This window comes from Anopheles ziemanni, chromosome 2 (genome assembly GCF_943734765.1).
Source record: "Anopheles ziemanni chromosome 2, idAnoZiCoDA_A2_x.2, whole genome shotgun sequence".
Classification (NCBI taxonomy): domain Eukaryota; kingdom Metazoa; phylum Arthropoda; class Insecta; order Diptera; family Culicidae; genus Anopheles; species Anopheles ziemanni.
In genome coordinates this window covers 70,604,794-70,616,830 of record NC_080705.1, presented here as the reverse complement: position 1 = coordinate 70,616,830, position 12,037 = coordinate 70,604,794, and the positions used below count along the sequence as shown (strand labels likewise).

Below are 12,037 nucleotides of genomic sequence, written 5' to 3'. Positions count from 1 at the left end.
ATGGGTCACCGCGTACCGTGTACCGTATGTTAACATTAACATGATTGGTGTACTAGTTACTGGGCCTTAAAGTTCACCAATGTGCCATCATTAACTCGGACCGTCTCGGCGTAGTTTGGGAGAGGGTAAACAAATGAGAGAATGATCTACATTTTTTTTCGTACATTGAAGGCATTTAGTAGCGATGAACTCACAAAACAAATTATATTGTGGAACAGATAAAGTAAAAAAAGGAAGCAAAACTGTTATTGTTAAGGCGAATCCGACTAATCGTCACTGAAAGAAACACACACACATGCATTACATTAGTACAAAATGGATTGATGACGATGAGAGGGCTTTTAGGGTCGCCAATTTATTTTTAGAATTATATTACTACAACAAAGTGAAGGAGAGTAAGGATGGAAGCGATATATATATTTTTTAAATTTCTTTTTTTGAAAATACACAATAATTGTTTCCGTAGAACATCTTTGTGTAATGATTGATCGCATGAAATGGAAGTAATATAATTTTTTTTGTCTACAAACCCCTTAGTTAAATCATAGAAGTTCCACAACGCGGCATGGTTCTGCGAGAGACTGGTTTGCTTTTGCAAGACAAGTGAAATGAAGTGTCTTAATAGCTATAGTAGAGGAAGATGATGCCTTTATATACACCAACTTTCGTAGGATAGGTTAACCGTTGATTTTAACCGTCTCGCCGTAGTAAGCACGTCATACTGTAGAGCAGTAAGGTTATGTCTAAGAAATTTGTTAATGCAACTAGACACGAAGATGTTTGACGATAAAAGAAGAGCTTTTCTTGAGGGGAAATGCTTTAAAATGAAAAAAAAACATGTGTTACATTTGAAGAAAAAAGATGTAAATAAATATGTTTGTCTATTGCGGAAAGAAGTATTTTCTCCCACAACCATTTACCAGCGGAATATAGATACACAAAATCCGAAACAGCGTGACTTCAATGTTTAAAACAGTATTTATATTTCTTTTCCACTATCAATAGGTATTCATATTTCATTCAATTCTTCTCTAAAATATATGCTTGCACAGAAACGTGGAAAATAAACCTCTTGATTGCAGTTTATAACTTTAAACCTCTCGTGTCCCTACGGATGTGTATTTGTGGGGTGGTGGAATGTCTCATTATCCTTGCTTTTCTTCTACTTTTCTCCCACCTGCTCGTTGAGTGTAATCGACAATATTATGTGTTTACTAGGTAAAAGGGTTTTGGCGAAGAAGTCGGCGCATCGTGTGCATGCTGTCGGGGGAAACACTTAGATCCGATAGTCGGTTAAATGAATGAGACCATTCAATAGCTTAGCTGCAAGAAAGAACGGAACGGTCTCCCGCGATACGAACGACCCCAACGTGGTTTCCCTTCCAGGCGGTGGTTCACAAACGTCTGCGCAGGACATCGTCGCCAGGCTTAACGATCGCACGACACATGTTTGTTCTCTAAAATCTACTATATAATGCTTGCTTGCTCTGTCTCTGTCGTGTCCGTTTTCGATCCGCGGGGTGCGTAATTAGTAGTCTGTTTGGGCTAGGCGGATTTGCCAAGTCTTTTTCCTCTGGAATGTTTGTGCTGTACCGGTCTCTGCTTCAGATGATGATGTTGGCGGCGCGCGGTGCCGTTTCCGTCGGACCCTTCACCGGAGGACACTGGTACTCCGCCGCGATCGGCACTGCCACCACCGGCCGGACGAGGGGGGATACTGCCGCCCGACGCTGGCAATCATTTCTTCTTCTTGCTCTTCTCCTGCTTGGCCTTTAGCTTCTCCTCGCGCTTGCGCTCCTTCTCCGTCAGCGACAGGTACAGCTTGTAGCCGAAGAATGCTATTATTTGTATGCGGGAAAATGGAATGCAGAACGGGGAGAGGGCGGTCAGTCAGTGAATGTGGATTGGGCGGTACGTAGATAAAGCCTAATCGATCAGCCGCGACACCCCTCTAATCGTGCGGTTCCCTAATCGTGCTTCTTAGATTGAGAACGAGCCCGGCCTGCTTTGCGTGGCACAACTCACCAATCACCAACACCAGTAGGCCCACCAACAACCCGTATCCGATCGGAGTAGGCGAAAGTTGATCGTCTAGAAAAATTCCGACACCGGGCAACATTCCAGCGAGGGACGATCCAGCCGTCTCTTCCTCCTCCCTGCTGCCGGACGCAGCGCTCTGAACGATCTTTTTTTGTTTGGAAAATTCATTCAAATGGGCGAGCGATTTCACAAACTTGCCCTTAAAGTCCTTCGCGAACTGGCGCTTCTCGTCGTCCGACAGGTTGACGAACATGTCCGAGAGTGTGCGCAGGTTTTGCTGGAACTGCTCGGCCAGCGTGCGCTTCTCGTCGTCCAGCAGCAGTTCTCGGAGGGCCTCGGAGTTGAGCGCCTCAATGAACGGATTTTCCTGATGCCCTTCGGTCGACATGTTTGCGGCGCGAGCGATCGTTATCGACCTGTCGTACACGGGGAATACACCACGCGGAATCTACCAACACACACACCACACTCCTCGCCGGCGGGCTGTCCACTAATAAATAAGTCAACCGTGTGGAGAAGGTGCGATAAAAGGGAACAAAAGGGGCAAAATGCTTATCGTCTGATAAGTGCCCGCGGTCGGCTTGGGATTGCTGGGATGACGTGGCGGTAATGTATCTTGCTAATGTGTGCCCACTCTGTGAGGCCCTCTTACAGCCGCAATGATATGGACCGCGAGAAATCACGGATAACCCGGTAGAAGCAAGAAGAAAAAAAAAGGTGCTAACGTGTCACGGAAGTTTCTGGGCGAGACCCAGGTACAACTGGGCGTTGTGTTTGGTACACCGCGCGCGGTCAACTACCGGCGACGTTGCACATTTTGCCTACCCAAGCAGCACTTAAGATAACGTGATGCACATGTGAGGATTCGCGAAACGGCGGTAGTAGGGAAAAGTGAGAGTTCCGAACCATTTCCAAACGAAACAAACTGCATGGCGCGACGAAATGCATGTGGCACGTGGTTCGTAGGCGGTCGACAGCATTTTACAGGTTTCCTCCCCTTACGATACCGGTATTTAGGGTTGCAAGAACAACTCCCTACCCTGATTGTAGATTAATTTCCTCACCGAATATTCCAAGCACTATGAGAAGGGCCACGTAAAAGGCATACTGTCGCACTTGCAGCGCATTCTGGACCGCATCACCTCGAATCTTTTTAATAAGGTCCGGCAGCTCTTTCGTAAATGACGGCAACTTGCCCAACGACTTGATGGCATCCAAAAATTTCTGCTGTTCTTCGGGACTGGCCTGTTCGAATGCTTCCTTTATCCGTGCCTGGGTATTTTTATGATCCATGATGCCGTTCTTTATGTTTCCCTAGCAAACGGTGTCAATACGATCAAGTTCCACGTCGAGACTACCCGTTTCCCGTCGGGTGAATCGTACTGCGGGCTTCTGTCTCGGTGAAAATCGAATGTTTGCACAGGTGTTTTCTTCCTTTTGGTGAAGATTTCCATCTTCGAGCGGAAAAAAACATTAAACCTGCGTGTATCTTACCGAAAACAGACAGCATGATCGAAAGCATTACGAAGAACACGAGGTAGTCGGAAAGGCCGGCCTGCAGTCGACCACGCAGCGAGTTCTGAAGGATACCCGCCCGTAGCTCTTCCTTTTCCTCGTCCGACAGATTGTCCATGCCGTCCAGCATGCTGAGAAACTCTTCCATCGTGGGCATCTTGAAATCACCGTCCATTATTGGCACTTCACCGGTGGCCGCAGCGGCACCTTCGGACGCCGCACCACCATCGGAGCCAAGTGAGTTGAAAATTTCTTCGGCCACGTCTCCCATTTTGTTTCAGGACGTCTTGGAGCAGGTGGAGGTATTAATTGATCGAACAGTGAACAGTAACTGGCGTGATAAGCTATGTGTAGAGTGCGATCGGAGGAGTGTGCAGACCAGGACCTATCGGGTTCAATTTACTGATAACGGTGGGAGGCATTCGATTACCTCGCGGTGTTCAAGGATTTACGCGAATTGCATCATTGGTGGAGGCATTAATCAAAGGTAAGATTGTGGTCAGCTACACAGTAGCCAACATATGGTAGTATTAGGGGAAGCTGTTACAAACATTGGTTTGATGAGAACCGGCCTCGGAGTTTCGTTTCTGGCTCGCATTCGCTATGAACTTGTTTTGCTAGTATTGGACCCGCCAACTACGTACCTCCAAGTCCCACAACTATGATTGCCGGGACGATAAAAACAACGTTCGGAAATCCATGCTGGAACGGATCGCTGCTGGAGCTGAGTTCAACCATTTTCGCGTAATTGATGCAGGAGAAGGCAGCTTCTGGCGGCGGGATAGCAACAATTGTAGAAAACAAACAAACACACCGTCATTGTATGCACTACGCCCAATGCTTTGTTTAAATATCCTCATATCTGTTTACCTGTGTAGATTGTTTACGACCCGATATTCGATCGGTATCGGCGTTTTTGTGATGATAAGATAACACGACTGGCTTGCAAAGTTCAAAACACCACACGTCAGCAAGCGTTGCCAAATCGTCAACTTTCTGTCGTGTTGTCAGTTGTTTTGGTCAAGGTGTGACCAAGGTTTTTGAAACTTGTTGATGCCAGTTTGGTGCTATGCAGCTTTGTTCTAGTGGTGGGTAAACCGAATCCCCAAATTCAAATCCGAATCCATCAAACAGTCGCGATACGATATACAGTCGGTATCCGACTTACGCGGGTAATAAGTACCAGAGAAATCCGCGTATCTCGAATTTCCGCGTATCTCGAATATTGCTTGACATATAGCTTATACTAGGAGTTACGAGATCGCGTTCTTGTGTACATGTATCATAGAATATAAAAAAATTACATTGTCCGTTAATATGAACGCAATGCAGACGTATTCGAATAAAATAAATTGCAATAAGCGAAATAAAAAGCGTAAGTTATGCAAATGTGTAATTTACATACTTATTAGTGTGGCTGTACATCTCAGGAATTTACATCGATGTTATAAACCCAATCTACTGTCAAATTTTGAAAACCGCGTATCTCCGAATCCACGTATGTCGAGTACCGCGTAAGTCGGATATCTACTGTAAACCATTCAGTGCCGGTCTGGAAATCGTTTATCCTTATCTGAATCTCCATCCAATCATAACTGATAACTCGCATTTTTTGCAATAAAACCATGCCACATATTTTCGATGTGAGCTTCACCGTTGTTTGCAGTTCTGTTGATCATAAAAATCAACTAACGTAAGGAAACGATGTTCGCCGGCATTGGAAAGACGGCACAGTCATTTTTGTATGTCACATTGTCTAAGATGATTATCAATGCAGAGTGATAGTTTTATTCAAAATCCTGTAAAAATGTAAATCAGGTGTTGGTCTGAATAATTTTGACTCCGTATTCATATCCGTTCTACTGTATTTCTTGGTTAAAAATATGTTCATGAATGTTTTTCGAACCTAAGTTAAATCGTGCAAAAACCTTTACTTATGTCCAGCGTTCGAATTGAGTAAACTGAAATTAATTACATTGTCTCTAGATCGACTTATGACTAATTGTGACTACCCAAGGAGAACCTTGCTGCACGTTCCTACCAAAGGTATACATGCCTACCTAAAAGAACCTTGCCAAGTGTATTTTAGGTAGGCATGGACTCCTCATAACCTACCAATAATTTTTTTTCGGAGGCACCGCAGTGGAAGGAGGTACTGGCTGTCAAACCTTTGTTTGTTTACTGTTGACTGTGCAAGTCTGGCCAACTAGCTGCGAGTTAAGAATAACGCTTTCGCGGGTTTGGGTGTCGGAATCGGAGTGAAGTTTATTAAACAATGTGTTAAACAACATCATGAAACATGGTAGGAAAAGGGCAGGAAAGGAAACAGGATGAGACGATGACCCTTAGCGACAGGCGCCGAAACTGCAACTCAGTGTTATAGTTGGTCGGTGTCGGTTGGACATCACGGCGATCATCGGTTGTTACCGGGTGTAACATAGCATCGGTGGCCCGTGTCCGATAGCAGCGCTTGGATCGACCGACTCGGGGTGGTTAACCGGGGCCGGGTTTACTCGCACCAGACAGTAAGTACGTGTGTAAGAACCCACAGCAGAGAGTTCTTACTGATGATGATTTGTCCGCACTTTTCACACATTTCAGTGTCTCGACAAGGAGGAAGAAGCGGCTTGAAATAAACATGAATGCATTCTACGTGTTTTCAATGGGCATGACGGAGTGGTGTTGCACATCGTACATCGAAGGAGCCTGCTACGATCCGTGGTCGCTGTTTGCCAGCACGAACCAGAGGAGGCGTCGGACGATTTCTGAACATTTCCCCTGATTGCCTACCGAACCGGACGATATATATATAATATTATAGATGTATCAAAATAATAAAACAATCAAAAATATTTCCTGCATGAAAATAATTATTATGGGAAAGAAAAGATATCCTGAACCCAGCTCATATAATCTACTACGAATGGGTATACGTTTTTTACGCGTATAGCCAGAAATAGGTGTTATAAACACGTTGCACAGTCACGTTGTCAAAACAGTTCTCTTTTGCGGTGTCCCGCAAGTATCAAGAGAATTGTTTTACCCTTCTTTTCAGAAGTGTTTTACATCCAAAATTGCATAGGAAATCTGCTGCAAAAGAAGGGGTAAAACACTTCTGAAAAGAAGAGCGATCAGTTCTCAAGAGAATTCTTTTACATCAAAATGACGCCAAAATTTCTCGTTGGGTAATTCCACTCGAATCATTGTGAGTCGATTCAAATAGTTTAGGATCAAGTCAGAACCGAATCAAATCGAGTCCCAAACAAATCAAATCTTATACGAATCCCAAGCAAATCAAATCTGATTCGACTCCCAATTTAATTACATTTTTAGAATCCGCCCAAGAGAAATACACACTATTCACTTGGATTCAGTATTCAATCATCTTGAAACCGTCAGATCGGATTCGAATCTTTGGAATCTATCAGATAGGGATTCCAAATCATTGGAATGCGTCTAGGGATCGAATCTTCAAGTCTTCGAAATCTCGATTCTGCCAACACTACCACGGTTGTTTACGCTGTTTTGGCGGAATTTGTGTTTACATTGTGTTGTCAATGGATCAATGGAATTTCATCGAATTGAAATTAAAAGCCGAAACAATCGCGTGATGCCGGTTTTACATAGTGAAGTCGATACTACTCGCAAATTTATCAAGGCACGTCTTCTTACGGATCGTGCGTCGTTTCACGGATATGAAACTGAACGGCAGCACATCAGAGATTTACTGCAACGAACCGCGGAACTAGGTGAATCGAACAGCGTGTTGCTTTTGGGCCCGAGAGGATGTGGAAAAACAACCGTAAGTAACTCAAAGGAGCAAATTATCCTGTGGTATGGCCAATGAAATGGTTTTACTTATTTCAGCTTATAACGTCCGTATTGGCCGAATTGCTGCCTCAGCAAACATTCCACCGGAACACGTTGATCGTCTATTTGAACGGTTTGATACACACCGACGACCGGCAGGCACTGAAATCGGCCACCGCACAGATGAATCTGGAAAACGCGGTCGACGGTAAAGTGTTTGGATCGTTCGCCGAGAACCTGGCGTTCCTGCTGGAGTGTTTAAAGGCGGGTGACCGAAAGAAATCGAAAAGCGTCATCTTTCTGTTGGAGGAATTCGATCTGTTCTGTTCGCACCACAACCAAACGTTGCTGTACAACCTGTTCGACGTCGCACAGTCCGCCCAGGCCCCCATATGCGTCGTCGGCATCACGGCCCGGCTGGATGTGATCGAACTGCTAGAGAAGCGAGTAAAGTCCCGCTTTTCCCATCGACAGATTTTTCTCTTCCCAGCGGAGGACGATTTTGACGGAAGGGTACAACTGTTTGCCGACTTGCTGAAGCTTCCTACGGAACAGCAGCTTCGGCGGATGGACGCAACCTACACGCCGATTCCGAAGGAAGCACTGCATAACGATGAGCTTGTTTTAGTCCGGAATCTTTTCAACCCATTGCAGCTCTACCGCTTCGGCCCAAAGTGGGTCACCCAATGGAATCGACACATTGATGCGTTGGCAAAGAACCCTACCGTTAAAACGGTTCTGAAAAACATATACGATTACGACGCGCTAGAAGGACCCTTTCGAATGCTGCTGCTGGAGTTGGTCAACAGTTTGGACGAGAAACGACAGGCCATTACTGTCGAGTCGATTCAGGAGCTGGGCAGAAGCTACGAGTCGGACGATAAGGTAGCCCTTGTGGCGGGACTATCCGTGCTCGAGGTGTGTCTGCTTATCGCAATGAAGCACCACTCGGAAATCTACGACCGGGATCCGTTCAACTTCGAGATGATCCTCACACGGTACGGCAAGTTTGCCAATAGCAGCTCCACCATGCAGAACATCGAGCGGTCGGTCGCATTGAAGGCGTTTGAGCATTTGAAAAATCTTGAACTGATTGTACCGATGACGGGCGTTGGGGGTTCGAAGGTGCTGAAGGAATATCAGCTGCATCGGTTGCTGTTGACGTACGGTCAAATTAGCCAGGCGGTGCTAAAGATGCAGTTTTTGCCAACCGAGATTAAGCAGTGGGCGCAAAGTTCGTTAATTTAAAGTGTGTTTTATTTATGATTTGTATTTTCTCAATTGTAAGCATTTTTAAGCCGAAAATATATTTTTTAAGCGTCATAAATTGCATTTCCTGTATCGAACATGCTAGAAAGAACGGATTCCAATAGGAGTTTTGGGCAGGCCAAAGTCGGAAAATCGATAACACATCACAAAACAACGATTCAACCAACTGGAAGGTTAATGCAACGAGCGCACAGCTGCATTTGTACTCATTTGCATTGCATATTTCCAATGCGGGCGTGTTAAATGTCTCGTCCACCCGAAACGGCATTCGAACGCTGATCATATAAAAAGACTTCTCCGGCGGAATTGGGGGAATAGTCTGCTGTTATACCTTTCCTAGCTAACCCACCAAACGATTGTCCCCTTTAAGCGTCCGGTCATGAAACTGTTCGTTCTGTTCGGTCTTATTTGCTACGCACTCGGCGGTGAATCGCCCGGATTTTTTATCAAACTCTCCAAAAGTGTACCCCGAATCGGACGTCGGGGTGATCTGGAGAACTTCTTTCTCAAGCAGTCGAAAAGTGTTCCTCGGATTGGACGACGCGCTGGAGGTTATCACGTAAGGGAAAGTGGTGAAAAATCACAACATAAATACAGTATATTGGGACTAATAACCAACACAATGTGTTCCTCCTTGGTCAGATGGAAAGCTCATCACCGGAGGAGAGTGGTTCGAGTTGGTTCGAGCGGTACATGAAGACCGTCAAGCGCCACCCGGCGGCAACGATGGTGACGGATGATTCGAGCAAGTCCTACAAAAAGATCCGTCCGCTCGACCTGAACCACATCATCGATATCCTATCGGACGATCTGTTCTTTGGGTCAGATCTGAAGTTTATCTCTTGGGAGGTGCTGGACGAGGCGCTGGAAGAAGATCCGGAGCTGATGCGGAAGCTAGAATCGCTCGCCCGGGACAAGGAGGTACAGCAGCTGAAGAAGATGCTGGGGGAGCACGGTGAGGAGCAGGTACAGTACGTACCGATGGATCGTAACGAGCTTAATGTGGCCGGAAGCAGGGCGTACATGTACCGCCTGGATCGGGCCGATCCGAACAAGGAACGTATCGAGTACCAGCAGTGAGACCTCACTCCCCCACCGCCCGAAACAGGACAAACTCCTCCACAGGATACTTTATATACTCTATTGAAACAATTCAGGGACGATTCGAACAAACAGATACGGATTAGCGGATGGAGGTAATGATGCCGAAAGTCGTTGTTTAGGTGTTTCTTAATTACATTAACTTGTGCCATGTTTCTTAGAGCATTTGGAAGCGCATGTCTTTTCCGGTTTTAATCCATTGCAGTGAAAAGGCAACAAACCCAAGAATCTTACATAAACAATTATTTTAAATTCTTCCTATCGAGAAACATACGTTTAATAAATGTGGTATACTTTGCATTCACCTGGATCCAATTCCAAAACATCTCTTACAAACAGGCATTACACATGTCGAGTTTTTTCATAGAAGGTCTCATTTCGAAACATGTTTTAAATAAATAAGCATACTGCATATCTACAACCTTAATTTCACAAGTCATTGCATCATCATTCGTCGAACGTTTGCATTTCAAATTCGATGCTAAATTATTCACCATCTGTTTGAAAGTCGGCATCGTACAACAGTAGATGGAATTGAAATGAGAATCATGTTTTTTTTGCCGCCGGCAGGGTTCAGCAACATTTAAAGATAGTGGTCTTATGCTCAAACCACAGTATTGATTACGACTTTAGATGCTTTAACTTTTAGTATTAGCTCATTGAAGGGGCATAAAGTACATTCCGAAAATTTTGGAAGAATCGTTGTATAATGCTGGAAGCTATATAACCATGACAAAAGAGCAGTTTATGAAAATCTTTTAGGTTGTATCAGGCCTTTTCAGTTGTGGATTTTTCTTCATGCAAAACTCACTTGAACATGATAACAAAGTTTCGCTAAGTAAAACGAATCAATTGTAAAACTCGCGTCAAAAGTAAAAATTGCATGCTTAGAAAAAGGGGCAAGTTGGGAACCTAGACCCTAAACATATAATATATGATAGAAATATTTAAAACTTCAAAAGATCTAACATCAGATAGAAGGATCGATATGGTCATAGTATGCCGACCCCTGCTTAAAAGCCGTCGATCAATAGATTGGGTTTCCCTTGGCGATGGGTTTGTGATACTCCGATGTACCAGAAAGAGCGACAAATTTGCATAACAAACCTTCGTAAGGGGTAAGGAAAGCATACGGAATGAAAAATTAAAACAAGGAAAATGGAAGCAATGTCGACCAAACAAAAAACGTCAGTTTTGCGTAGAAAATTGGCTCGTTTGTTCCTCGTTCTTTAGCCGCGGGGTCCGTCGTCTTCTGGTGGTCATATGTGTTGGCCACAACCAGCCTTGTTTCCCCTTACTTCCGCAGCCCCCTCGGTGGGGAACAACCAAAGTGTCACTGTCATCGACTCACGTACGTTTGATGCCGATATCGATGCGTTCGCTTCGATAACGGAGAAGCGAACTCCGTCGCCAGAGGGTACGTTTGGGACCGCATAGCAGTGACCACAGGACGTTCGTTATACCCTTCTAGCTCCCTCATTGCACCAACGAATACCGTAAAATGGCGGACTTACCAGCCCGGGTAGACTCCACTCCGCTGCGAACGGAGGAACCCCGCAGGCAAATGGCCACTCTGCCGCGGTCACCAGACGACTGCCGGGGTCTATAATTGGCCGTCGTGGTTCTCCCTTTCCCTCCGTCTCACAACTGTTGTAGGGAATGCAAAGAAAATAGAAAAAAAGTTCTCGGTATTGCCGTGGGGCACTGATTTTGTAATTACCATCCTATACCCCCGCGACTAACCGTGAAATGTGACAGCTGTCACGGGGATCCCTCTCGTCCGCGTTTCTGTTCGAGATGGAATGTTAGCAATTGACCGATTGCCTTGAAGTGGCCCAGACCCGTACTAGATACCCTTGAGGTCACTCGAAGTAGGCAAAAAAAATCCTTGAATCATCAACCTTCCGTGATGTATAAGGACATTTTTTGGTTGGATTAGTATTTGAAATACTTATACATCAAATAATTTCTTTAAAAGTAGCCATCTTGAACACAATCGGTCAGATTATTTACGATCATTATTTATTATTTAAGAATCATTTAAAATTGGACCAAGCTGAATATATTGTATGTATGGAAGCTATTATTGACTACATATTGAAAACCAAAATTGATGATTGATGAGTTTAATTTACGTTTGGTTCTACAACACAGAGCTTAATCGCTAATGAAAACTTTTTACTTGACCATTAAACATTACTTGTTTGCACATTTTTCCATTCAAGCCTTTTGCTTATTTTACAGAGTTTAAAGTTCAACTAAAATTAAGGGTTGGTACGAAGTTTGTCAAAGCATTCAAGAT

At 44.6% G+C, this 12,037-nt stretch overlaps 3 protein-coding genes across 3 annotated transcripts; 2 read left to right on the top strand and 1 right to left on the bottom strand.

Annotated features, from left to right (window-relative positions):
- Positions 1 to 966: 966 nt before the first annotated feature.
- On the bottom strand, positions 967 to 2,428 carry LOC131282711 (uncharacterized). Its single transcript, XM_058312242.1, has 2 exons — positions 2,026 to 2,428; positions 967 to 1,838 (listed from the first exon to the last, which is right to left on the bottom strand). Exons 1-2 carry the CDS (start codon positions 2,426 to 2,428, stop codon positions 1,738 to 1,740), a joined length of 504 nt encoding a protein of 167 aa, XP_058168225.1. The 3' UTR covers positions 967 to 1,737.
- Positions 2,429 to 7,128: 4,700 nt separating this feature from the next.
- Positions 7,129 to 8,630, top strand: LOC131294857 (origin recognition complex subunit 4). Its single transcript, XM_058322909.1, has 2 exons — positions 7,129 to 7,357; positions 7,423 to 8,630. Exons 1-2 carry the CDS (start codon positions 7,166 to 7,168, stop codon positions 8,611 to 8,613), a joined length of 1,383 nt encoding a protein of 460 aa, XP_058178892.1. The 5' UTR covers positions 7,129 to 7,165; the 3' UTR covers positions 8,614 to 8,630.
- Positions 8,631 to 9,013: 383 nt separating this feature from the next.
- On the top strand, positions 9,014 to 9,714 carry LOC131281680 (uncharacterized). The gene is made up of 2 exons (XM_058311028.1): positions 9,014 to 9,193; positions 9,277 to 9,714. Exons 1-2 carry the CDS (start codon positions 9,014 to 9,016, stop codon positions 9,712 to 9,714), a joined length of 618 nt encoding a protein of 205 aa, XP_058167011.1.
- The last annotated feature ends 2,323 nt before the right edge of the window (positions 9,715 to 12,037 follow it).